The following is a 27,923-nucleotide window of genomic DNA, read 5'->3' as shown; positions in this document are numbered from 1 at the left end:
GCCACCCGCGTCCCGCCTTGGGCCATAGTGGAGAGTCAAAAAGGGTCTAACAAGATATTCAGATTTTGTGTCTGACACCACATATTTACAGAATCAGCTGCACGGAAAGGTGGGGAGAAATGAAAATATCCTTCTCTTACAAAGGAATGGGTCGATCCCACCAGTGGGAAGCGTTGTGATGTCAGAGGCTTTTTCCAGATAACATTTGAACATGTCATTAGTGCCCAAAAGCTTACTTTGGAAGCGGCGTAACCTCCCCTAAGAAACCTACATGCATTCCTTTTTTTGCCCCCGCCTGGATTTGTTGAGGTCTCAGGGCACTCCCAAAATATTGCTATTACAAAACAAAAGGGATCCCGTGTCACCCAGCTGCCCTTTATAAAGCTGCTGCAAAAATTGTAGGGAGCCTATCTGAGGATTCACTCCAAAGGAGAGGGAGACACAGGCGAAGGGAGGAACAGATTAACAGATCGAGTTTCAGGTTCCAGCCACTAAGAAAGCAGAGCCATGTGCCCGGTCACTCGCTGCAGCCTCCTGAGGTTCATCCTGCTGGCCGCGTGTGGCTGGAAGACAGCTCCTGCTTTTCCCAACGCCTCGCCGCTACTCAACCAGAACTGGGGAAACACAGACAGACTCTTGCACCTGTACACGTCCACAGCAAGAAATAGCTTCCACCTGCAAATCAACTCCAATGGCCATGTGGATGGAAGTCCTCACCAAACCGTTTACAGTAAGTACCACTGAAAGGTTGAGGGGAGGGGGAGATGTTTCTCTCAGTTTCTCATTTTTCCAATAATAAATTCAGTTCACCGCATTACTACGTTGTTTGGCTTTTTCCAAAAAAGTCCTCGTGAATATTTGTCAGCATTTTAATCCGCATTTCTCCCCATCCACACATTTCCCCAAGCAATTTACGATTCATTTCTGTATGTTGTTTTCATTTCATCTATGCATTCTCACAGAAACTAAGCCCCTAACGTTTTGTGAACTGCTTTGGGGTTTTGTTCTTTGTTTCTTTTACAATCAAAAGGCGTATAAACTTTACGAAATAAATCGATGGCAACATAAGCATTTCCGTGCACGTTATTTGCTTGGAGAACTGTGTGGCAAAGTTTGGAGAAGTACAGATTGTGAAGGGCAGATTTCTTTGAGTTTGCATATAGTTTGGTAAGGTGTGAATTACGGAGGTTTGCAATAAAAATGTGACCTAAAACGACATTCCCCTCCATCCTGCGCCTCCAGAGGAAGAATGCTGGGAATAAACAAGGGAAAATGGGCTGCTTTCATTTGCTGTTAGTGGCTTTCTAGAAGTATTATTGTGACAGCTGCATTACCCAGTCCACTATTAATCCCATTTTAGGTGGAGAAACGTGAAGCCCAGGGCTGCTCTCTAGTCCTAATGTTTAATATGGAGATTTAATATTTCAATATCTGTAAAAGTGGCAGACTTATTAGAAAGAGAACGTGCCCATGGTTTGTTTCCATTAAGAAAAACCAGAAACTGAGCTCTAATTAAAAGCACGATTCAGTCAAAAAATAAACATCAACTGCATTGTGCCTTAAATTTCAAATATATACAGAATCAGATTTATTCATTCCTTTCACTGCAGAGAAATTGAAGCACAGCTTTGCATACAGGACAGGGAGCGTTTCCTGGGCACGTCTACATTTTCCAAATTTTAGGGGAAATTAGAACCTATATTTTGTAAGTGGAAATATTCATTCCACAAGCGGGGACCCACAACAGAAAAGGGCTGTTCTCGTGTTGTCTCCAGACCAGGGGCCTTGGAGAAAATTGGTTTTCTAAATCCATTTCAATCAGGGTTTAGGCCTGGTTTTGTCAGAAGGAGGCACACAAAGAAAGGCCCCAAGGGATGAGTGTAGGGTCTGGGCCAGTTCATATCACAAGACGCTTGGGTATTGCGGTCCTGAGCTATTTATGGCTTTATAGCTCAAAACCAGCACTTTGAATTGGGCCCGGAAACTAATCGGCAGCCAGTGCAGTCGGGCCAGGATTGGTGTAATAAGCTCAAACAATCGGTCCAGAAAGATACCATGGTTGACGGTATCAAAAGCCGCTGAGAGGCTGAGAATTAACAAGGACACGTTTCCCACGTCTCTCCAGACAGAGGTCCTCATACAAGGTGACCAAAGCAGTTTCTGTGCCAAAGCCAGACCCAAACCCCAATTGAAATGGATCAAGAAGACCAGTTTCCTGCAAGACATCTGGATCAGGTCCACAACCACCCACTCAGAAACCTTGCCCAAGAAGAGGATATTGGCAACTGGCCAGTAGTTACTTAGATTTTCCAAATCTAGGGAGGGCTTCTTGAAGAATGGTTTTACCATTTCAAACAGGCAGGAGCAACCAAATCTTGCAAGGAAGCATGCATACACACATGCAGAGGTATTGTTTAGGGGGGTTTGTTGGGGGTGGGAGTTGTTAATTTTTATATCTTTATTTAGGATCTGATGATTTATGTGAAAAATTTTCAATTTGGTTGTGTATTCTATGCTCTGTTCAAGACTACTTCTGTTACATTTATAGTTACGTAATTTTGCGTGTGTTATAAGCCGTCTTGAGCATGGTTTGAACTTTGGAAAGGTGGCATACAAATAAATGATTGATTCTTTGCTTTTCCACGGGGTCTAGCAAAAAGGGAGATGTGGCGTGATGCCTCAAGATCAATGAACTGCTTGCCAGAGCAGCCAATCACTTTTTGCCTTAACATTCCTTCGCTCGATATGTACGTTCATAATTATCTTTGGATAAACGAATAATAATAATAATAATAATAATAATAATAATAATAATAATAATAATATAATATATTTATACCCCGCCCATCTGGCTGAGTTTCCCCAGCCACTCTGGGCGGCTCCCAATCAAGTGTTAAAAACAGTACAGCATTAAATATGAAAAACTTCCCTAAACAGGGCTGCCTTCAGATGTCTTTTAAAGATAGGATAGCTGCTTATTTCCTTCACATCTGAAGGGAGGGTGTTCCACAGGGTGGGCGCCACTACCGAGAAGGCCCTCTGTCTGGTTCCCTGTAACCTCACTTCTCGCAGGGAGGGGACCGCCAGAAGGCCCTCGGCGCTGGATCTCAGTGTCCGGGCTGAACGATGAGGGTGGAAACGCTCCTTCAGGTATACAGGACCAAGGCCATTTAGGGCTTTAAAGGTCAGCACCAACACTTTGAATTGTGCTCGGAAACGTACTGGGAGCCAATGCAGATCTCTCAGGACCGGTGCTATGTGGTCCCGGTGGCCACTCCCAGTCACCAGTCTAGCTCCCGCATTCTGGATTAATTGCAGTTTCCGGGTCACCTTCAAAGGTAGCCCCACGTAGAGCGCATTGCAGTAGTCCAAGCGGGAGATAACTAGAGCATGCGCCACTCTGGCGAGACAGTCAGCGGGCAGGTAGGGTCTCAGCCTGCGTACCAGGTGGAGCTGGTAGGCAGCCGCCCTGGACACAGAATTGACCTGCGCCTCCATGGGCAGCTGTGAGTCCAAAATGACTCCCAGGCTGCACACCTGGTCCTTCAGAGGCACAGTTACCCCATTCAGGACCAAGGAGTCCTCCACACCTGCCCGCCCCCTGTCCCCCAAAAACAGTACTTCTGTCTTGTCAGGATTCAACCTCAATCTGTTAGCCACCATCCATCCTTCAACCGCACTTATATGCTATATGCACTTAGATGCTATATGGGAGACTTAGAATCATAGAATTGTAGAGTTGGGCGGGACCATGAGGGTCATCTAGTCCAACCCCCTGCCATGCAGGAATCTTCTTGCGCAACGTGGGGCTCAAACCCACCACCCTGCGATTACGAGTCTCCTGCTCTACCGACTGAGCTATCTCCAGAGCATCAGTGAGGACCAGACATTACAATGCTTGTCCTGTACTTGCAACACGTATAGCTTCCCAGTCATCAAAATACAATACAGTGGTACCTCGGGTTAAGTATTTAATTCGTTCCGGAGGTCTGTTCTTAACCTGAAACTGTTCTTAACCTGAAGCACCACTTTAGCTAATGGGGCCTCCTGCTGCCGCTGCGCCGCCAGAGCTCAATTTCTGCTCTTATCCTGCAGCAAGGTTCTTAACCTGAAGTACTATTTCTGGGTTAGCGGAGTGTGTAACCTGAAGCGTATGTAATCTGAAGCGTATGTAACCCAAGGTACCACTGCAGTTACAACCAAGCTGGTACACCAGTGGCAACATGAATCTAGCTATCCAGTTTATTCAAGCTATCCAAGTGTGTAACCAGGAACAGCTCCTCCAGGGGTATCTTATCCATAGAGGCTAGTGGCGCAGAGCGCTGGGGTGCCAAGTTCTGGAGGGCACCAGGGCTGAACACGGCACCTCCCAGCATCAGCTCACCACCCTTGCCTGCCTCTGCCATGCCACGCCAAAACAGTGCCACGCCTGGAGCCTCTGTCTGCCGTGGCCACTACAGCATGAAGTGGCCAGCTGAGCTGGGAGGCGCCGTGTCCAGCCCTCGCCTCTTCCCCATCAGAGGACCCAGCCGCTGCCCGCCTCCTCCAGCCCTGCCAACAGCACCATCCTCCCTTGAACAGACAGAAGTACTGTTTTTGGGGGACAGGAGGCGGGCAGGTGTGGAGGATTCCCTGGTCCTGAATGGGGTAACTGTGCCCCTGAAGGACCAGGTGCGCAGCCTGGGAGTCATTTTGGACTCACAGCTGTCCATGGAGGCACAGGTCAAATCTGTGTCCAGGGCAGCTGTTTACCAGCTCCATCTGGTACGTAGGCTGAGACCCTATCTGCCTGTGGACTGTCTCGCCAGAGTGGTGCATGCTCTGGTTATCTCCCGCTTGGACTACTGCAATGCGTTCTCTGTGGGGCTACCTTTGAAGGTGACTCGGAAACTACAACTAATCCAGAATGCAGCAGCTAGACTGGTGACTGGGGGCGGCCGCCGAGACCATATAACACCGGTCTTGAAAGACCTACATTGGCTCCCAGTATGTTTCCGAGCACAATTCAAAGTGTTGGTGCTGACCTTTAAAGCCCTAAACGGCCTCAGTCCAATATACCTGAAGGAGCGTCTCCACCCCCATCATTCTGCCCGGACGCTGAGGTCCAGCGCCGAGGGCCTTCTGGCGGTTCCCTCGCTGCGAGAAGCAAAGCTACAGGGAACCAGGCAGAGGGCCTTCTCGGTAGTGGCGCCTGCCCTGTGGAACACCCTTCCAGCAGATGTCAAAGCGATAAACAACTACCTGACATTCAGAAGACATCTTAAGGCAGCCCTGTTCAGGGAAGTTTTTAACGTGCGATATTTTACTGTATTTTTGGTTTCTATGGAAGCCGCCCAGAGTGGCTGGGGAGGCCCAGCCAGATGGGCGGGGTATAAATAATAAATTATTATTATTATTATTATTATTATTATTATTATTATTATTATTGAACAAGGTGGACAACTCTGGGAAACGGGGCGGGCGGGCGGAGGGAGCTTTGCGCCACGGCGCCGGATATGCTTAAGAAGGCCCTGAGCTCATCTAAGCTCCCACAAAAGTGGCTGCTCTCCTCAGCACTCCCCTCTCAACAGGCAGCTAACACACTAATAATAATAATAATAATAATAATAATAATAATAATAATAATAATAAAATTTATTATTTGTACCCTGCCCATCTGGCTGGGTTTCCCCAGCCACTCTGGGCGGCTTCCACAAAAACCAAAAATACACTAATATGTCATACATTAAAAACTTCCCTGAACAGGGCTGCCTTAAGATGTCTTCTGAATGTCCGGTAGTTGTTTATCTCTTTGACATCTGGTGGGAGGGTGTTCCACAGGGCGGGTGCCACTAGCGAGAAGGCCCTTCGCCTGGTTCCCTGTAACTTGGCTTCTTGCAGTGAGGGAACCGCCAGAAGGCCCTTGGCACTGGATCTCAGTGTCCGGGCTGAACGATGGGCGTGGAGACACTCCTTCAGGTATACAGGACCGAGGCCGTTTAGGGCTTTAAAGGTCAACACCAACACTTTCTTAGACTTTGTCGTAAGGGGAGACCCATCGTCTCCAGAAGAGCAGGAGGTGGCGCTGGGGCCCTCATTGCTCCCTGAAGGGAATGACACCAAAGGAAGTTGGCTGGATCATACCCATTTCAAAAAAAATTATATGGGAGGCTTATAAAAGAAGAAAGCTTGCAAAACATGTAGCCAATGTAGACAACACTGCCTGTTTATTCCAACACATAACTAGACAAGGCAACAGAGATCTGTGATTGGAGGGGGGAACTGTTAGGGCATTTCTCAAACTGCAGGGGACCTGCATGAAATGAGTGGATGTTCAACCCGAGTATGGCTATCAGCTATCTGATCTGAACCTTCCGTGTTCTTCCTTATTTATTTACTTTGTCAAAATATTTCTAGAACACACTTTCTTACAAATATTACAAGAAGATACACAACCCAAGAATGCAATACAGGGGTACTCTGCGTGTTGAACGGCTTGGGTCCCGAACAAATCAGCTCCCAAATGTCACAAACGCGGAAGTGTTCCGGTTTTCAAACGTTTTTTGGAAGCCAAACGTCCAACGCGGCTTCTGCTGGAGTGCAGGAAGCTCCTGCATCCAATCGGAAGCCGCGCCTTGGCTTTCCAGCAGTTCTGGGAGTCAGATTGACTCCCAGAACAGATAAACTTGGACAGCCAAGGCACCACTGTACTAAAAGCAACATAAATGCCAAACAGACCCTTAAAAGCAGGCTGAGTGTTTTATTTCTTCTCCGCTGGGAGAGGCTGCCCTTTGTGGGCCATTTTTTTCTTTCATTCATTCATTCATTCATGCATTCATTCATACATTCAATTTGTATACCGCCTTTCATCTGAAGATCACAGGGCAGTTATACCATCGACCACATATACCATCGACCCTATTATGGGGAATGTTTTGTTGAGATGTCATTGGTGTGAATTGCTAGGGATTTTTTGACAGGTAGGTGAGACCCTCCTCTCCGATCTTAGCACTTAAGAGATCTAGACTGACAATAGGTTTGGTTTGCTCAAAATGTCCTTATGGGCCAAATTCAGAGGCCTGCCAGGACTAATTAGGGTGGAGGTACAGAAGCTCTGTGGGTTAAACCACAGAGCCTAGGACTCGCTGATCAGAAGGTCGGCAGTTGAATCCCCGCAACGGGGTGAGCTCCCGTTGCTCGGTCCCTGCTCCTGCCAACCTAGCAGTTCGAAAGCATGTCAAAGTGCAAGTAGATAAATAGGTACCACTCCAGCGGGAAGGTAAACAACATTTCCGTGCGCTGCTCTGGTTCGCCAGAAGCGGCTTAGTCATGCTGGCCACATGACCCGGAAGCTGTACGCCGGCTCCCTCGGCCAATAAAGCGAGATGAGTGTCGCAACCCCAGAGTCGGTCACGACTGGACCTAATGGTCAGGGGTCCCTTTACCCTTTACCTTTACAGAAGCTCCACATTGCTGTCCTATAGCCTTGGGGGCTGTTCTGTTCTTCAGACGGTCTAGAGCTGGATGCTGATTAGGGGGTACATACTGAGTGCTCCGACTCCATAACCAAGTTGACTGATTGGCATCCGTCTGTCTCAGGAGACAATGGAGGAGTGTGCCTTTGGGAATGAGGTCAAACTTTTGGCGGGTTACGGTGCCTGCTGTGGCTGTAGAGATGGGATGTAGGCGAGACATGTTTTGTTGCAGCCGGGGCAGAGGAAGGTGCCTGGCTGTGCTGCTGCAGATGCACCATGGCGCTTATTCTCTCTGCGCTCTTCCCAGTGGTCATTTCTCCGCTGGTCACTGCTGTGGATGCATGACCTGACTGCCCATCTCCAGGCACTGTGGCCATCTGCAAGGGATTCCCACATTGCAGGGTTAATGCTGCCAGCCTTAATCTCGCGTTTGCAGTCATCTTTGTAACACAAGAGTTGGTTTGCCAATTGGCCAGCTCCTCATATGGCACATGTACAGAAGTATAGCATTACATATAAATATTAGCATACATATTGTAAACCAAATTCGAAATGAAGTGATAGCATGACAGAATACATATCTTTTCTTAGAACTTTCCTGTTCCGATTAAAATTGTGGGCAAACCTTTTTGCCATACCTCAACTAAAAAATGGAAGGGTTAGCCAGATAACTCATAATACTTTGGGACTGGATCTTGCCCTATGGCCACCAGATGGTCATCTTTGGTTTACGGCATTAAATTATCTTCTAATGTTTAACCATTTAAATTTCAGGTGCCCTGATGATCAAATCTGAAGGTGCAGGCTATGTGGTGATAAATGGCGTAAAAACTGGGCGCTTCCTCTGTATGGATATTAATGGCAATATCTTTGGATCGGTGAGTTCTCATATGAATTTTTCTGGCATCTTTCAAGTGGTGCCACGTGCCACAACAGCCAAAGTGTGATTCTATAACTTGGAGATGCAATAAGCCAGTTCTGCTGCACTTCTAAGGAAACCATTGTCCTTTACCCTTTCGCTTATGCCTGGGATATCGTTTTCCTTCAGGCCGCTTCAGTTCTTATGAGACACAATGATTTATGAAGGATGTCCCACAATTCTTTCTGCCTGCACAACACCACCGGCATGCCACACCTGTGCTACAGACAACACAGAGGGCTGCACAATTTGCCCTCTTCGTTTTGATATTGTGAAACCCTGGGCTATACATAACTGTGAGGCTGTTAACCTAAGAATAGGTAAAGGTAAAGGGACCCCTGACCATTAGGTCCAGTCGTGACCGACTCTGGGGTTGCGGTGCTCAACTCGCTTTATTGGCTGAGGAAGCTGGTGTACAGCTTCCGGGTCATGTGGCCAGCATGACTATGCCACTTCTGGCGAACCAGAGCAGCGCACGGAAATGCCGTTTACCTTCTCGCTGGAGCGGTACCTATTTATCTACTTGCACTTTGACGTGCTTTCGAACTGCTAGGTTGGAAGGAGCAGGGACTGAGCAACGGGAGCTCACCCCGTCGCGGGGATTCGAACCGCCGACCTTCTGATCGGCAAGTCCTAGGCTCTGTGGTTTAACCCACAGTGCCACCCGCCAAACCTGGAAGATGTGAACTCTCCTTCCACCGACAAATATGCACACAATCTTGGCAATCACTCAAACAACTGCCAGTCTGCATGTTCCTAAACAAGTATTTCAGATCAAAGTATGCTGCTTTATATGAGGGATGGAGAAGCTTTGGGGCAGGCAAGAGGGGGCGCATCTTTGTCTCTTCCCCTGCAGACCAACAGCTTAGTCATGACCTGGAAGCTGTACACCGGCTCCCTCGGCCAACAAAGCAAGATGAGCGCCGCAACCCCAGAGTCAGTCACAACTGGACCGAAGGGTCAGGAGTCCCTTTACCTTTACCTAAGACAACCCATCGGTCCATCACCTTATGACATAATGACATCGGATAATTGTCCAGTGGGTGGTATAGTCCACCGGTCGATGTTTTATTGAAACTGCTGCTAAAAAGGAGCTTTTCCTTTCCATTTTAGCAGTGGTTTAAATGCAAACCACTCCGTGCTCCTGGAACAAGGCCCACTCCCACTACACCAGCAAGAAGATGCCAGGGCAGTGGGGCACTGTTTGCAAGGAATAGTTCTATGGGCCAAAGTGGTACCCCTGCCAAGCCACCTTTGGCTTACGAGATGGAGGTTCCTCACCCCTGCCTTATATCTTTATTCACTGCAAAAAAGTGCAGGTCTCCATTTATTAAATGGTACCTTATCACGGGGGTGGTGCTGTGGGTTAAACCACAGAGCCTAGGACTTGCCGATCAGAAGGTTGGCGGTTCGAATCCCCGCGACAGGGTGGGCTCCCGTTACTTGGTCCCTGCTCCTGCCAACCTAGCAGTTCGAAAGCACGTCGAAGTGCAAGTAGATAAATAGGTACCGCTCTGGCAGGAAGGAAAACAGTGTTTGCCAGAAACGGCTTAGTCATGCTGGCCACATGACCCGGAAGCTGTACACCGGCTCCCTTGGCCAATAAAGCAAGATGAGGGCTGCAACCCCAGAGTCGGTCACAATTGGACCTAATGTGCAGGGGTCCCTTTACATTTTTTACCTTATCACAGGACATATAACCATTTGATAAAGCTTAGTTATCATACTTTAAAAAAAAGGATTTCATCACTTTTCTGCTTCCTTGGATTTCTGACCCCACCCCCCAACATTATTTGTTTTGAATGTGGTATTTTTCTGTGCATAATCTGGATTTATTTTTTATTTTGTGTTATTTTTGGTAAAGGTAGAAGGGTTATCACTTGGAGAAAAAAATCAGTAAAAACAAAGAACCATTGACTATGCAATGGGAAAGACTAACAACTCACGAGTTCAAATGTTTTAGATGTGAATGTTTTGGAAGGTACCAAACATCTCACAAGCTGTAATCTGTCAAATAGTAACACTGTTATCTATAAAATACTGCCAATGCTAATTCCATTGCACATGCATTAAAAATACTAAAATATAAAATATTGAAATCAAATATCGTAAAGACATTTAGACATACCAAATATGTGGTAAAAACCCAGACACCATTCAACATCTGTAGCGGAGAATTTTGATGAGCATTTCCCACTCGAATATTTTTTTATATTTTTTTTTATTCAAAGTTATAACAAAACATATTTTCCAAAAACATATCCTTATTCCCTCCCCCATTTTTCCTCCCTCCACAAAACCCACCCACCCCCACTCCACCCCCCGACTTCCCTCAGTTCCAGTCTTTGGTTTCTCCAATAATGCTATTTTCTGCATGTTACAGAGTTGTATAAATCCTCCAACTGTTTAGCTAATTATTATCAGTAAAAAAATTTTTTAAAAAATGTGGATGTTTATTCAAAACCAGCCAAGGAGTCCAGTTCGCTTTGTTGCGTCTTCAAATACTTTGTAAAGGGTTCCCATTAATCCTTAAAGTCACAGTTATCCTTGTCCCGTAGCTTATGTGTCAATTTTGCCAGTTCTGCATAGTCCATCAATTTTTCTTGCCATGATTCTTTAGTTGGGATTTCTTCAGTCTTCCATCCTTGTGCTACCAGAATTCTCGCTGCCATTGTCGCCTACATGAAGATGTTTTTCAACTTTTTTGGCAGGTCTTTTCCTACAATCCCCAACAAAAATGCCTTGGGTTTTTTAACAAATGTTAAATGGAACATTTTCTTCAGTTCATTGTATATCATTTCCCAACAATTTTTAATTACTTTACAATCCCACCACATGATAAAATGTTCCCTCCTTTTCCTTACACTTCCAACATATATTTGAACTAGTTTTGTACATTTTCCCTAACTGCACTGGTGTTGTGTACCATCTGTACATCATCTTCATGTAGTTCTCCTTCAGTAGGGAACAATCTGTAAATTTTAAGTCAGTTTTCCATAATTTAACCCAATCCTCCATCATAATGTTGTGACCTACATCTTGTGCCCATTTAATCATAACTGATTTTACCTCTTCATCTTTCGTCTCCCATTCTAATAGTATGCTATATGCGGCCTTCAGTAGTTTCACTTTCCCTTCAATCACTTCCGTTTGAAACCTAGATCTAGTATAACTAAATCCTTTCTTACAGTCTTCTTTATATGTTTCATGTAGTTGTCGATAATGCAACCAACTCTGAAAGTGGTCTTTGATCTCATCATAATCTCTTAATTTCCATTTTCCATCATGTTCCTTTAATAACAGCATATGTGAGCCATTTTCCTTTCTTCCCAAGTGGTTTGAGCAGTAATGCTTCATGTGGTGAAAGCCACCACCGAGTCTTTTGTTCCAATAAGTCTTTATATCTCTCCCATACTCTCATTAATGATTTCCTAATTATATGGTTCCCACTCGAATTTTAATCCTGTTCTGATTGTGGTTCTTGTTTCTTCCTTCAGCACTTGTTCAGTTATGAGGACTGCACTTTCAGACATTGGACCCTGGAAAATGGCTATGATGTCTACCAGTCTCCCAAGTACAACTATCTCGTCAGCCTAGGAAAAGCTAAGCAACCTTTATTCCCCGGTATGAATCCACCACCGTACTCCCAATTCTTGGCCAGAAGGAATGAAATCCCTTTAGTCCAATTCAACACACCAAAACCTAGAAGACATACGAGAAATGCGAGCGCCGATCCCTGTGGCAGTATCATATCAGCCGGAAACCTCTCTGACAACCCAAAGGGAAAATCATCCACATATCATGATGTAGATGATTCACATGCCGAAAATGGAGACCCCAATGGTGCAACGTTCAGCAGGTGGTTTTCAAGCCCTAGGACTGATATCAAAACCTGAACCAGTTTGTAACAGTAACCTGTTTTCTGTCCTGACGAGGACATAATCTGAACAATTATTTTAAAGTATTTGGAAAAATGCTTTAGGACTCTGATACAGTTCACAGTATCAGTTTAGAATAAGGGTTTAAGAAATAATTTATATATATATTTTAAATTCTGGAATGTTTAGGCGTTTTTGTCTATAAAAAAACAAACTCGGCAACTTTTGGGATTTTACATTTTGAAATATGGCAATTCGAGGCTAAACAGTACTGAATCAGAATAACGCATGGTCTGACAATATAAGGCAGCTTCATGTTGAGAACTTGTCTTGGAAGCAGCCATAACTCAAACACATGCCTAGCATTTAGAAGGGATAATTTTGTAATGTCCAGTATCCCCAAGAGTTGTTGCCTGAATAGGTAGATAGATATAGCATGGGGTAAGATGGACCAATGGTCTGATCCTGTGTAAAATACATCACTGTTTTCCTCCCTTACTTCTCTCCTTCTCTACTATGCTGCAACTTTTACTACCAATTGTCCACTGTGTTTAACCATCACTTATTAAGAGCAGAATAGGTAAAAGGCAAAGGGACCCCTGACCATTAGGTCCAGTCGTGGCCGACTCTGGGGTTGCAGCGCTCATCTCGCTTTATTGGCCGAGGGAGCTGGCGTACAGCTTCCGGGTCATGTGGCCACCATGACTAAGCCGCTTCTGGCGAACTAGAGCAGCGCACGGAAACACCGTTTACCTTCCCGCCGGAGTGGTACCTATATATCTACTTGCACTTTGACGTGCTTTCGAACTGCTAAGTTGGCAGGAGCAGGGACCGAGCAACAGGAGCTCACCCCGTCGCGGGGATTCGAACTGCCGACCTTCTGATCGGCAAGTGTTAGGCTCTGTGGTTTAACCCACAGCGCCACCCTTGATTAAGAGCAGAATACAGTATAACAAATATGCATATGCTTCTCTCCTGTGCAAATCATTGCCATAATATAAGGGATTATTTGAATATTCCCACAAGAAATGAAGCAGTGTAAGCGTGACAGATTGGCTACTAAACCATTATAGTCTGAAACAGAGCAAAACTTGGAACAACTTCAGCTACAGCTGAATCGGAACCAGGAAACGTAGCAAATTGACTGCCTGGTTCTGTTTGCAAGGACCAAATTTTTCTTGACTGAAGCTGTGGGTGAATATATAAGGCATATAAACCATGGATGAGGAAAATAGAAATAATCATCTGTCTGGGGTTTTAATAATACTTGGCATGTGTATGGGGGGGGGGGCAGAGATACAAAGCAAATACGTTTCAGCCCTAATGTTTTTGTAGCCTTTCAAGCTCTGAATTTTTGGTGTAGCGTGAAGAGATGGCAAGTTATTAATACTAGCACAATGGAACATATTTCCTTCAATTTACATAATCCTGCTGAGCTCTAAGAAACAAGCCAAGCTACATGATCAGCAGAATTATATGCCAGAGCTCTTAGTGGAGACAGTATCACTTCAGACTACAAGTTAAAAATTACATGTTTTAAAATCCTCCTTTTAAAATCTGTTAACATACCGCTTGCTCTAACATACTTGCTCTTTGACTTATAGCCAACTGTCATACTCGAAGCAGAAACACTGCAATCTGTAGACTTTAGTTAAGTCCACAGATTTCTGTGGGCAGACTCCTGAGTATGTAAGTGAAACAAACCCAGATCCTCCACATTTGATGTACACATTTTGTTCATCTCTGCAAAAGCTGCCCCTGCAGCTCCCATGGGGTGCTTCAACATTTCAAGCTGATTTTCTTCCTTTCTTCAAATCTCTTGAAAGTGCAAGTTGGAAAATAAACCTACAATACGCTTGAGAGATTTCACACTTTTCCTTTGTTGTTGTTGTTGTTTAGTCGTTTAGTCGTGTCCGACTCTTCGTGACCCCATGGACCAGAGCACGCCAGGCACTTCTGTCTTCCACTGCCTCCCGCAGTTTGGTCAAACTCATGTTGGTAGCTTCGAGAACACTGTCCAGCCATATCGTCCTCTGTCATCCCCTTCTCCTTGTGCCCTCCATCTTTCCCAACATCAGGGTCTTTTCCAGGGAGTCTTCTCTTCTCATGAGGTGGCCAAAGTATTGGAGCCTCAGCTTCACGATCTGTCCTTCCAGTGAGCACTCAGGGCTGATTTCCTTCAGAATGGATAGGTTTGATCTTCTTGCAGTCCATGGGACTCTCAAGAGTCTCCTCCAGCACCATAATTCAAAAGCATCAATTCTTCGGCGATCAGCCTTCTTTATGGTCCAGCTCTCACTTCCATACATCACTACTGGGAAAACCATAGCTTTTACTATACGGACCTTTGTTGGCAATGTGATGTCTCTGCTTTTTAAGATGCTGTCTAGCTTTGTCATTGCTTTTCTCCCAAGAAGCAGGCGTCTTTTAATTTCGTGGCTGCTGTCACCATCTGCAGTGATCATGGAGCCCAAGAAAGTAAAATCTCTCACTGCCTCCATTTCTTCCCTTTCTATTAGCACACTATAATAACCTATAGTGCTTTTCAGAATGGCTTTTTGTTTGCACTGAACTCTGAACTCTTCAAGACCTTATTAATGACGAGACAATTTTGCTGACCTGTTCTTAGGATAAGGGTGCCAGACAATCGTGGTCATATTTACTCAGAAGTAGGTCCCACCGTAGTCATTGGAATTTACTCCCACAGAAGTATGTGCGATTGTGGCCCCAATGCTCAGTTCTAAGGAAACATTGATATTATGCTGTCAATTAACCAAGCTGCAGGACTGGCTCCCTGGCCTAGCTCTATTAAGATGGTATAAAGAAGAGGTTTCAATGTATGCTTTCCCTGTTATGAACGATTATTTCCCACACTATTGAAACTACAGGACTCTTACATCACTGGAAAATGTAAAATGGCTTTCTCCATAGCTGGATATCCCTAATCCCAAACAACAAGGGAATTGTTGAAAAAAAGAGCCCCTGGATGTTTCCTAGCTGATAGGGAAAATGTGGTTTAATGCATTTTATGTTGTTCTATTTATTTATTTATTTATTTGAATCCTTTCCCGCATTTAAGAGTATTTATTAATATTTATAATGATTATGTATACCCGCCATTTCCAATTTGTAATGAAAATGCAAATAAACCTCCTGAGAAATAAATCATGCCTTGTTTGTTTTTGTTCCTCCTGTGGTTTCAAAATGCCCCTTTCCAAGCCTATCCAATGTACTGTATTTTTTGCTCTATAAGACTCACTTTTTCCCTCCTAAAAAGTAAGGGGAAATGTGTGTGCGTCTTATGGAGCGAATGCAGGCTGCGCAGCTATCCCAGAAGCCAGAACAGCAAGAGGGATTCCTGCTTTCACTGCGCAGCGATCCCTCTTGCTGTTCTGGCTTCTGAGACTCAGAATATTTTTGTTCTTGTTTTCCTCCTCCAAAAACTAGGTGCGTCTTGTGGTCTGGTGCGTCTTATAGAGCGAAAAATACGGTAATTGATTCCTCAGCTGTGAGCCAGGACATCCAATCGGACCACGAGAATTAAGTAACTGAGAGGTCCTGGGGTCACGGTCACAACACACGTTTAAAGCATTGAAAGTACATCATGGGTACGTAAAGTGGTATCTTAGTGGTGCACTTGCTCCTGGTGGAGTACAGGATCAGGTTTAAGGTGCTGGTTTTAACCTTTAAAGCCCTATACGGCCTAGGACCCTCGTACCTACATATCTCTCCTGATATGTCCCACGAAGGACCTTACGGTCTTCAAACAAAAACATCTTGGAGGTCCCAGGCCACAGAGAGGTTAGGCTGGCCTCAACCAGAGCCAGGGCTTTTTCGGCCGTGGCCCTGATCTGGTGGAACGCTGTGTCCCAAGAGACATGGGCCCTGCGGGACTTGACATCTTTCCGCAGGGCCTGCAAGACAGAGCTGTTCCACCAGGCCTTTGGCCAAGGCACAGCCTGACCCCCTCCTTTGGTAATCATCACACAACTCTAGCCCAATGGTTGCCATTAATTTGATTCTGAATTGATTTTAGATGAATTGATTTTAATTGTGATTTTATGTAAACTGTGTTACTTTTATTGTTGCTAGCCATTCTGAGCCCGGCTTTGGCTAGGGAGGGTGGGATATAAATTATTATTATTATTGTTGTTGTTGTTGTTATTATTAAATATATAATATGAACACGGCCTTGTAAGCCTAACAACAAAGGAAACTACCCTTTACACTTTTGCATCATGTACCGCACTGGCCTTGATACCTTCCAACCAGCTGTTACTGGCGACGGGCAATTCTGTTCTTTCCGCACTTGGTGTCACAGGAGCAATGCATCACTCCTGAAGAAGCCAAATTTCTGAGACACAGATCTGGGTTTGACTCCTTGCATGTATCTGCATGTTATAGTACTGATCCAGCCTGAGTCCTGCCCAGTGGCGTAGCGTGGGGGGTGCAGGGGGGGCCGGCCGCACCGGGCGCAACATCTGGGGGTTAGGGTTAGGGGCGCAAATCCACGGGTTAGGGGGCGCAAATCCACGGGTTAGGGGGCGCAAATTACTTGCCTTGCCCCGGGTGCTGACAACCCACGCTACGCCACTGGTCCTGCCTAACCTCTATGAAGTAGAGGTGGGGAGACAAAGCATAGCAGGGATGCACAGGAACCCTTCCACCCAATCTGTTACTTTAACACACCCTAACTGTATTCCAGACATTTTTCTCTTGTGAGGGGTTACTTCCAGTTTCAGAGTCAAACTGTAGATCAGCTACAACCTTCTATATGACAACAAGTGCAGGCAAAGCCCAACTCCCTACCATGTCTGAACTTTCTCTCAGGTTAGTACTAGAGATGGGACGGTCTGGGGGGGGGGGGGGAACCCAGAAAAATTGGGGAAAACCCAAGCTTTTCCCCAGTTTTTCCCAAAGCCTTTTTTTCTGGAAAATTTAAAAAAAAAAGAAAGTTTGATATAGTTGGAATATTTTACACACCTTTTTTTCAATTTTTCCAGGAAAAAATGGCTTTGGGGGAAAACGGGGACGGGACGGGTCCCCCACCCCATTTATTCCCCAGGCCTTCCCATCTGTAGTTAGTATTGATCCTACAACAGCAGCCTATGAGTAGTCCTAATGATTTTCCATCCTATATACATAAAAATGTAATGCTGTCATCAGGCAGCCCCCATTGGAGGATTTGTGGCACTGCATCACAATCCCGGATTTGCACGAAGTCAGTGTGACATAAGGGAGTAAAAGAGAATGCAACCTGTGAGCATGTCATGGGAATGAGAAGGGAGAGACACTGATGCGGGGGGGGGGGGGAATAGCAGTTTTAAATAACAGCAGAGGTTTGAATAAGCAGGAACGGAGAAAACTGGGAGGGAAAAAGTGATAATCTTAAACAGTTGCAGAGGTCTGAGTAGAGTGAGCAAGCAGTGATGGCAGTTTAAAGAAAGGTTTGAGGACCCTGAGAAGGGAGCTGGGTTCTGTTGTATTAACTTTCTGTGTTCTACCCATCTCTGCCATTTCTTCTTTTTAAAACTGGTTGATCTCTCTACTCCACGTTACGCAAACATCTGTTGTTGGGTGAACAGTGAAAAATTAGAAACACTGAAAGGGTGGGGGGGAGCTGACCAATAAGGAATTTGTCAGCAAATGGCAGAAAACCATGGCTAAAAAAGCCACCTCTATTGGTCTGTCACCCCCCCCCAACTGTATTACCTGGGTTATGAAGGCGCCCAAAAGATGTTAAAGCAAAGATTATGGGATAATGCACACAGTGACTTGCGATCTCAATCACACGCAGTCTGTAGTCCGCTGGCAGTAGGGGTACAATATGGGTATGTCTTTAAGTTAACATCTTACATTAAAAACCTAACAGTACCAAACTATCGAAGGCTTTTCACCAAAGCCAGACTAAATGTCTTTCCTTCTGCAGTGTTGGATGGCAGGTTGAGAGGAGTTCCCTACCAGGACAGGCTTTGCTCATGTGCTCAAGACATCGATTCCATAAAACATATTTTGTTGCACTGTGCAAAATACGAGCAAGCCAGGGCTGAACTGATACTACCCTTGCTGGTACCTTTCCCGGGAAAATCAGAGGCTCACTATGTCAGGTTCCTATTGGAAGACTGGACAAATGCTAGAACATTAGCAGTGCCAAAGTTTTTATCGGTGGTTGCAAGAACCAATGATCCCTATATTCTGAACAAAATGCTTGTTTAACCTGGAGGTAGGCTGTATGAATTGTGTATTGCTTTGTAACGATTTTTGGGGTCTCTGGACTGTAATAAAGATTGTTGTTGTTGTTGTTTAAACTTCTCCCTCCTCCATGGCTCAGCTGCATCATGTGAGAGAGATAAAGGATGTAGAGCCGTCAAATATTCCATAGTACCTTCCCACAATCATGGATTTCACTCTTGGTACCGTGTGCCGCCTAAAACAGGAAGTCCCAGATTCAATGTAGAACAGATACTTTATTAACAAGCAAACATCCATACATGTACAATATTCATCAGTTGAACTTAACATTCTCTGATTGAGCTGACAGCCTTAAGAGTCTATTCAGCTTAAAGATACAGTAACATACATCAGCTTGGAGTGCATGCGCCAAGGGGACTGCAGAATAGAGGAGAGGGGGAGGCACAGAACTGGAGGTGGTCTGTGTGCAAGGGAGAGCAAGGAGGAGGGAGGGGAAAGGGAGTGAAGGTGCCAATGGTGTGTGAAAAGGGGGCTGCACACTAGAAGAGTGGATGCGTGTAAAAGAGTTGAGAAATGCAAGAAGAAGGAAAAAGGCAGTGCAAAGGGAGTTACAAAAAAGGGGGGAGTGGGGCTGAAGGGAGGGATGCAGGCTTTGTATTTGGGTGGAAGGTGAAAAAGGCGCTTAGCTGCAATGTGTGGGCATTGTTTGTGTGCAGGAGGGCTGCACAAAAGGAGCAGGGAAGGTGCAAAGTAGGACTGTAGAAGAGAAGAATTGGCTTCAGAAGGCGAATGGTTGGGTGAATAATGAGCTTCCTAGTTGCATGGGGGTGGGAAGGGTAATCTCTAGGGAGTTGATATCGCGGGGGGGGGGGGGAATGGCAGGGGGTTGACAAGCAGTGTGTATGTGTGCATGTAAAATTCCTTAGACTTGATTACTATTTCTGTGGGTCTCATCCATGCAAATGGACATACTGAAATTATGGTATTTCCACGTGAGCGGGAGGGCTGAAATTTGGTACACATGTAGTCCAAAAGCGGAACACTTTTCGGACCTCTCCCTAGAAGGGGACCTGCTGTGTAGACCAGAATGTGCAGCCCACATGGCAAACTGAAATTTAACACACACATCTCCTGAAACACACTGGTTATATCAAAAAAGACCGAAAGAGGACATTTCTACATCTCCCTTAAAATGAGAAGCATGATTTTTATCTCCCAGTATAGGGCAAAATGCATGCTCCTTTACTAGGAAGGGGATATCTGAGACATGCCAATTGTAAGTCAGATAAATCTAATTCAGATTTTCATTTGCTCTTTGAGGTGGGGGCGTGCCATGCAGTTGGAATGATGCCCTCTCAATGAGGCATTACTGACTGCTGTCAGTCAATGGGACAGCGCTATTTTGATTTAATTAATAAAAATCTTTGGGTTTAACATGTTGTGTTAAATGCTTCCCATGTCAACTGAGCACTTAACAGGCAAATCATTTAGACAACACTGATATGTTTTGGTATCGTATTATGCGCTGTGGTTAGTTGCAACCCTAATTCATAACTTCTTCCATCTTTTTTTCAAAAATGCATTCGTTGCTACAGCTAGAAAAGCAGTGGTAGCCAGCAGAAGTTGGCAAACCCATAAAGGACAGGGAAACCTGCTTAGGGAAAGGAGATGGCAACTCTTATTTCAAACCTTATTTCGCTTAATAAATGAGCTGTTTGTATCTGGGCCACTGGAAGAGCAATGAAGTGCTTCACTAAACTTCGCCCACCCCCCCCCCCTCACTGATAGGAGGTAGTCATGTAAATACCTTTACTATCATCTGAAAAACCAGAAATAGAGAAAAGGGGCCTAAAGGATATAACATTATGTGTCAGGTGCTCTACACTAAGATGCAACATTGGGGAAAATTTGCTGGGTCCACTGGTGTGAACTATCCAGGACAACTGCTTGGAGAGGAAAGAGGATGTGTGCTCTCCACTGTGTGTAGGCCCTGGTGGCTGGTGTCGATTGGGGCTGGTGGGGTAGACAGGAAGTGGCATAGGGGGCACTGTGGCAGAGCACACTTGAGCTTCTCTGTGCTGTGCTGAGAGAAAGGAAGTCCTTTTCGCCCAGCCCAGCCACCAAAAGGTCTTCTCATGGCTCCCTGCACCTGCTTTAAACCAAAGCAAGCAACAAACCTGCTTTCTGCTCACCTACTCCTTCCACTGTTTACCCCCTTGGATCTGAGTTAGCATAGCCTAAACTTCTCCCAGCTTCTCTGTCTCAGAACAGAACTTCGGAGGCAGAAGTGACTGGTTGGAAGCACCCAGAATGAACCATGACTGGTCCTGGGACACTAAATTGGGGGGGGGGGGTTGAAGCGCTTGCAGTGGATTGGGTGTGGCACTGGTCTGTTTTCAAAAAGTGCTCTTTTGCTCTTGGGTTGGCAACTGGCCCTAGAGGTCTCCAGTTAATCCTCTGTATATAATACACCCACCTAATCTCTGCAGCCTGCAACTTCATCTAATGTTAGTTGTGACAGGCAACATGTCAAGATCACATTACATAACCATCAGATTCCAAAAACACATGAGGACACTATGCATTGTCACCAACTTTGTTCCTGGATCTGCTCTGGAAGAAAGCAATTTGGGGTGGGGGAGTAGCTCTTTATCAAAGGCAAGGCAACCAGAACGTCTCTGACACCGGGCAGGAGTTGCTGTTCTTCTGCCAACACTGGGCAGGAGTTGTTGTTCTTCCAGACAAGAGGAACTTGTGCTGGAGCTTTCTTTTCCCTCTTCCCTCCCCTTACTTTTTCCTCGTGTATCATGTCTTTTTAGATTCTGAGCCTGAAGACAGGGACTGTCTCAATACTGATTTTTGCCATTCTGAGAGCCTTTCTGACAAAAGGCGAGGGCGTGAACATTTTAAAGTGAGTTAGGACAAAATAAAATGAAATCCAATCATTTACTTACTAATTTATACAAATTAAATGTTCACCCAACAGAGGAAAAATGCATGCTGAAGGGCATCAGATTGGCGCGGCTCTCTGTAGAACTGGGCTGCGCACCTGAGTGCTACAGTGAACAAGTTGCTGTGAACCACACGCATCCAGGTTTAGCCATTTTAAGTCTTCATGCAGCAGAAATAAGAGCAGGGCGGTGGGAGGAAATACGAGGCCCCCGCTCCATGTTTGCTCATGCTCCTTCATGCATATTGAAACAAGCAGCCATGTTTAGAATGGGGTCAAAATGGCTCCAGAGGGTGAATCTTGCTTTGCAGAAGAGCCAGCACTGACAAATAATCCTCCGGTAAATACATGGGGTAACCGTATAGAGTTCTCTGTGCACAAATAGAACGTTTTCAGTTAATACTGCAGCACTTGCTAAAACGTTAAGGTAATTTCAGCCGTGTATATGAGCAAACAAGTGCTGCTTTTCATTTATGCAATACTGGGCTGTATGGCATGCTACCAATAAGCAGTTGCTACAAACTTTCCAAACTGAATCAGCTCCATTTTTTTCCTCCTGAGTAAGAAGACCTTTGCCTTCCAACAGGCTCGTCCACTAAAATACTTTCAGAGAAAATATGCTTTTACAGACTGCATACATAAACTTTGTGATTTTAATGTTTCAGAGCTCCATGTTCCCGGCCATCATCTTCTCACCTAAATGATCATCTCTATTAAGAAAGACACAGTGGATTTTAGGTTTACTGTCCTCTCTCATCTCTAGGGTTATATTGAACCGACTAATTCCAGTATTGGGACTCACAGAAGACAACTCAGTCTTTGACAAAGCGCTTGGCAAAGTGCACGCCAGGTCTGAAATGAAATAGCCCACCCAGCTTCTCATGAATGCCCCATGACTCACAACCAGTATGTTGGCATCCAGTATTTCAGCACCTCGGTCGGAATTAAATTCCAGTCTGCTATGGTGGTTGGTCAATGAGCTGGTAGAACTTCCGCCTGCCATTTCTGTGCTACTTCCTTCTGCCTCAGCTTTATTTTCTGGACGTGCTTCTTGGGCAACAAGACAGCAAAGGTGTTCAAAAAAATCCTTGCCACGTGCTTTTACCTAAAGCAAGGGGGAAGGACAGAGTAAAGTGATTGCAAATTATTTCAAAAACGCTTTACCCTATTAAGGGACACTGTTTGCTTCTTTTGTGCCAGGCCCTGTATCACCTGTCCCTCCTTCCTTCTTTTTAAAAGTTAACTTAAAAAACAAGCGACTTTTCTTTCAGGGTGGCTGGTTGCACTGCAACACACAGTGCCAGCCACACGCAATCTTAAGTTGCTTTCTAGTTGTGGCACATGTTGCATTGCTCTTCGGTTACTTCCTGCAGCCAATCAGAAGCCGCGCTTTGGTTTCCGAACGTTTATGGAAGTCAAACGGACTTCCGAAACGAATACTGTTCAACTTCCAAGGTACGACTGTATCGACTTGCATACAAAAGAGCGAAAAACATGCACACAAACCATAAAAGGGACCTTGTGGGGTGACTTTCTGTATATGATAGAGCTCATCTTCCTAAGCATTTTTGTATACGTTATACTTTTGCCACATTCTTTGAGGCTAAGTACATTTCTGAATCAGACCAACTTCTCTCAATGGCAACTAGAGACCCTTCAGAGATGCTACCACTCTGTGGCATTAGGCAAATTCCACTAAATAATAGTTCTGGTGAGATAAAGGCTGGACTTGCAGTATGAAGATATATGCTACTGATAGTGTATAGAAAAGTTTTTGCATGACAGCCAGGTATACTGGACAACAAATCACTACGAAAAGTACTGCTTACTTCTTCTAGTGTTTCTCCTCCAGGAGGTGTAAAAGACGGACACTGCTCCCCTGCAGCTTTTGCCATTGTCCTGAGATCACTCAGAGGCCTTCCTTCTGCCGCTCCATATTTCTGTAAAAAATAGTAATAGGGCTGTATTAGGTGATGGTGATGCAAATCAAGTGTTGAGGATGCTAGAAGGCATCCCTTGGGGAGAGAGCCCTGCCAAGGTGATTTGCAATAAAAGTCTTCTGGCTAGGAAAACTCTTCTGCCAAGCATCCAATATAGTAAAGGTAAAGGGACGCCTGACCATTAGGTCCAGTCGTGACCGACTCTGGGGTTGCGGCGCTCATCTCGCTTTATTGGCCGAGGGAGCCGGCGTACAGCTTCCGGGTCAAGTGGCCAGCATGACTAAGCCACTTCTGGCGAACCAGAGCAGCGCATGGAAATGCCGTTTACCTTCCCGCCGGAGCGGTACCTATTTATCTACTTGCACTTTGACGTGCTTTCGAACTGCTAGGTGGGCAGGAGCAGGGACCGAGCAATGGGAGCTCACCCCGTTGCGGGGATTCAAACTGCCGACCTTCTAATCGGCAAGTCCTAGGCTCTGTGGTTTAACCCACAGCGCCACCCGCGTTCCTATAGTGGGCCTGAAAATCCAGTAAATGCCAGTTTCTACCAGGTTCTTCCCATGTCCATAAAGATATACTAGGCTTCTTTAAAAAAACACACACACACACACCAGGTTCTGTCCTGCAGAGACCAGCACTTAGGGAATCACTGCACAAAGGCGCGTGCTGAGGAAACGGTTCTATCCCCTGCTGTCATCTTCTGCATGCCCCGCTAACTCCCCTTAAAAACAGAGAAGTGGTAAGCAATGTAGGAACTGCCAACAGAGCTGCCCAACAGGGGAAATATGAATCAGGCCTATGTTGCATAACAGAGAAGACAAAAGCAGACTTAATTCATATCGCTTGGCGACTCGGCTTCCTCCTCTTCTGCTTTCAAGGGGGCTTTTGCTCTTGAATGCTTCTTGTTCTTTCCATCCTTCCTTTGCTTTTCCCAGGGCATGAAGGTCCTTAGTTTGATTTTAGTGGGAGTGTCGGCAGGCTACCTAATTACTGACTGCATACGGGTTCCTTCATTTTGACATTATTGGGGGTTACTTCTGGCACTTAATTGAGATAAATTTGGTGGATGTGGATTGCCTAATTGTGGGGAGGGGGAGGTCCTGCCTTAGGTTGTTAGTTTGGGTGGGCTTTAGATCAAATAGAAGTAAACACAAATAATAAATAAAAATAAAATACATTTCATGGCATAATTTTTTAGTTTATCATAGTTTTTTTAGTTGCAGAAAACAATTCAAAGGCTATTAAAACTACCTCCAAATTATCTTCGCCCAAGAATTGGTACACTGCCATACATATTCTCATCCTAGCTAAAGCCACTTTGCACACATGAATTCTGACATGGACAGACACCAAGGCATCACATGCATGAATTGGGAGCCCAGTGCATCAAGACTCTGACTCAGATGCTAAATATTATGTACGTTACAGAATCACAAATGATGAAAGAAATGTAACAGTAGAAATAATAATTTCTGTTCTTACCCGCTCTCTGAGTCTTGCATCATATTTTACAGCAACATCTTTGCAGAACTTGCTCTTCTTTAGAATCGCGTCTGTTGTCTGAAACATTAAGCAGGCAAGTCATGCTTAAAAAACACACAAACACTATGAAAGATAAAGGGCTTAAAACTTGAAGTTCAAACCAGGCAAGACAGATATCACAGAATCATAGAGTTGGAAGGGACCGCAAGAGTCATCTAGTCCAACCTCCTGAAATGCAGGAATATTTTGCCTAAAGTGGAGCTCAAACCCCATGACCCTGAGATTAAGAGTCTCTGATGCCCAACTGAGAGATAGGATCCCTTCTGTTTGCCACTGGTGACTGCAATGGTTTCAGCAGATCTTGGACGGACTGCGCAAGCAGTGGAAGCATCACAACCAGATACTTAAAAGCAGTGGTGGTGGCACTGTAGAAATTGCAAGTAACAAGCAGGCAAAAATCTTCATAGTTCCCATGCAGCCCTGAACACTGAAGTAAGCTGCAGCGGAAGTTTCTGCATAAACATGTTGGGGTGGGGGAGTAGGGAGACTGGGTTCATAAGCACCTGAAACTACCTCTGGCAGAATTTTGGGATGTACGCCAACCTCCCCTTACTGATCAGGTGGCGGTGGTTACGGAATGGCAGGCTCATCTAGAATAAGAATCATTCATTATTTGATGACTTGAGAGAGAATAGGGTTGCTGCCGGCGTACTGCCCATGTTGCAACCCAACAGCCACCCTGACCAAGCTAGTGACGACTGTCTCTGATATGGTGTTGGAAGGAGGCTCCCTCTTCTGTGGTGCTGGGGAACTTCAACATTCATGCTGAGACCTCCTCTAGTGAGCCAACATGGGATTTCAGTGCCCTCCCTCCATGAGAACCAGGGATGTCTCAATACATCAGAGTCACAGCACATATGATTGAACCTGTTTTTTTGCCATGGAGTGGGCTAGTGCGAATCAGTATATGATTAGGGAGGTTGATGGCAAGCCCATTGTCATAGACTGTTAATTCTCTAGGGAGACTGAGACTGTCAGCGGCAGCGCCCCCTTACTGCCCAGAAACATGTGGCATGGCTGGGGCTCCTTGTTGGAATACTCTAGAAGAAACTTGTAAATGGTCTTGAACAAGTTGCTAGGCAATGGGAAATTTCCCCAGCAACAGGTGCCCTTATCAGGGCATGCGATTAACTAAGTCTGGGTCAGTGTAAATGAGTATGTGAATGAGTCAGCATTAGGTCTCTAGCTGGATGGCTAGAAAAAGAAAAAGATTATGCTGCTTTATTTGTTTTCTTTCTTAATGACCAGTGTAAAGTTTCTGTAAATAATAAAGACTCTGAGAAACAGAACCAAATGGTGTTTATTCCTGTAATGGGAATTTCACTAAGAGATAGCTGGAATACTGCTGATGCTATAAAGAAGTAAAAGATGCAGGATAGCTTTTCTGTAAAAGGAACTCTGCTGTAGAAAGAAATGAAAACCGAAGAGTAGATGCTTATGCATCAACACTCCTGTAGAGACTTTTGTCTTGCTTTGCAGAGCCAACTATAAAACTGCTCTCATGTACCCTCATCAGTGTTGTGGAGACCATGGAAAATCAATGGGACTGAACACTGGGATCACTGTGAATATGATCAGACACAGGTGAGAACACAATACTGCCTCTTTTTTGAGTGGCAAGTCAATGAGTAGCATCTGGACTGAAGGAGAAGATAAGGGTACTTTGAGTCCTACTGTGAAAAATTTGAGAGGCACTTGGACGATAAAATCTCTCATATTCACAAAGAATTAGATGCCTCACAAAAACAAATTAAACTGAAATTACAGAATGTCTGATCTTGCATAATCCCAATTATACAAGCTTACCTGCTTTGCCCGAAGCAGATCACTTGTGAAGACATGTGTAAATTTTATGTTACTGAGATACAGGCCAGCTGCATTGGCTTGTCTGAAGCCAGTCTCTGAGAGGGGCTCATCTATACCTTGGCCTATAGGAGTCAAAATAAAAATAGGCCAAATTATTAAGGAAAGCCTGTTTTACCAATCATCAACTTATATACAGACAATTTGTGCATGTATCAGGTCCCTCCACTGAAATTACTGAGAATCCTTTAATGTGCAAAAACCCCATCCATGAAATATTTGGCTTGACCCCTTAGTTTGTAGACAGAGAAAAATCAAAATTGTACTAGATTCATTCCATAGCCCTTGTCTTTTCCCAATCCCAATCCACATGTTCCAAATTCAGATGCAATCTTGTTGGAGCAGAGACCTAGCTTTTGCTTTTGTTACATTCCTCACAAAAGTACCATATACATGAATGGCATGGTAGAATTCATGCATGCTTCTGAAAATTCCATAAATGTCTGCCTCTTCCCCCTCTCCTGCGGCCTTTCTGAATTCCACAGAGGAAAAATTTCTTATTAATTTTTTCCTACTCTGCTAATTTGAAAGGGTTCACTTGCTTAAAAATACCGCATTTTTTGCCCTATAGGGCGCACTTATTTTTTTTGGGGGGGGGAGAAATAAAGGGGAAAAAAATTATTCCCCCCCCCCGAGCCCCAAAGAGCAAAGAAGCCATGATAGCAAGCGGGATGGATCCCGCTAGCTGTCCTGGCTTCGTTTTTAGCCTCGGGGCTGGGGGTCCGGGAGCGAAGGCAAGGTTGCGCAACCTCGCCATCGCTCCCGGAGCTTGCGGGGCTGGGGGCGGGGGAAGCCTGAGCTTCCCCCAACCCCAGCCCCCAGAACAGGGCTGGGAGCGATGGTGAGGTTGCGCTCAACCTTGCCATCGCTTCCGGAGCTTGCCGGGCGGGGGCGGGGGAAGCCCGAGCTTCCCCCGGCCCCAGCCCCCAGAACAGGCTGCTATCCACAAGCCTAGGGATCCCGGCGGGAAGTCGCGCCGGGCTCTCAAGGCTTGCGGAGAGCTGCCCGAAGCCCGGGGTGCGCCCCGCTGCGCTCCCCGGGTTTTGGGCTGCAGGCTGCTATCCGCAAGCCTTGGGAGCCTGGCGGGAACTCCCGCTGGGCTCCCAAGGCTTGCGGATAGCTTCCTGAAGCCTGGAGAACGAGAGGGGTTGGTGCGCACCGGCCCCTCTCACTCTCCAGGCTTCA

The 27,923-nt window shown here is 45.4% G+C and overlaps 2 protein-coding genes across 5 annotated transcripts in view; one reads left to right on the top strand and one right to left on the bottom strand.

Moving 5' to 3' along the window:
- TIGAR (TP53 induced glycolysis regulatory phosphatase) overlaps positions 1-27,923 on the bottom strand; it is a 32,894-nt gene that overhangs the window by 1,782 nt on the left and 3,189 nt on the right. The window contains exons 3-7 of one of the 4 annotated variants that reach the window (XM_083616003.1): positions 26,682-26,803; positions 24,816-24,893; positions 23,223-23,333; positions 22,295-22,498; positions 5,979-6,083 (exon numbers count right to left, since the gene is read on the bottom strand). In XM_083616003.1, coding sequence (XP_083472129.1) covers positions 5,994-6,083; positions 22,295-22,498; positions 23,223-23,333; positions 24,816-24,893; positions 26,682-26,803 — 605 coding nt within the window. In that variant the 3' untranslated portion in view covers positions 5,979-5,993. Of the gene's footprint in view, positions 1-5,978; positions 6,084-18,698; positions 22,499-23,222; positions 23,334-24,815; positions 24,894-26,681; positions 26,804-27,923 lie in introns of those variants that run through there. The other 3 variants (XM_083616002.1, XM_083616004.1, XM_083616001.1) reach the window with 3 other exon arrangements.
- Positions 18-13,112, top strand: FGF23 (fibroblast growth factor 23). The gene is made up of 3 exons (XM_083616021.1): positions 18-730; positions 8,229-8,332; positions 11,871-13,112. Exons 1-3 carry the CDS (start codon positions 508-510, stop codon positions 12,267-12,269), a joined length of 726 nt encoding a protein of 241 aa, XP_083472147.1. The 5' UTR covers positions 18-507; the 3' UTR covers positions 12,270-13,112.

Source organism: Podarcis filfolensis (genome assembly GCF_964270895.1).
Source record: "Podarcis filfolensis genome assembly, chromosome: 5".
NCBI classification, from domain to species: domain Eukaryota; kingdom Metazoa; phylum Chordata; class Lepidosauria; order Squamata; family Lacertidae; genus Podarcis; species Podarcis filfolensis.
Note: the sequence above shows the minus strand (reverse complement) of the source record. Positions and strands in the feature narration are given on the sequence as shown.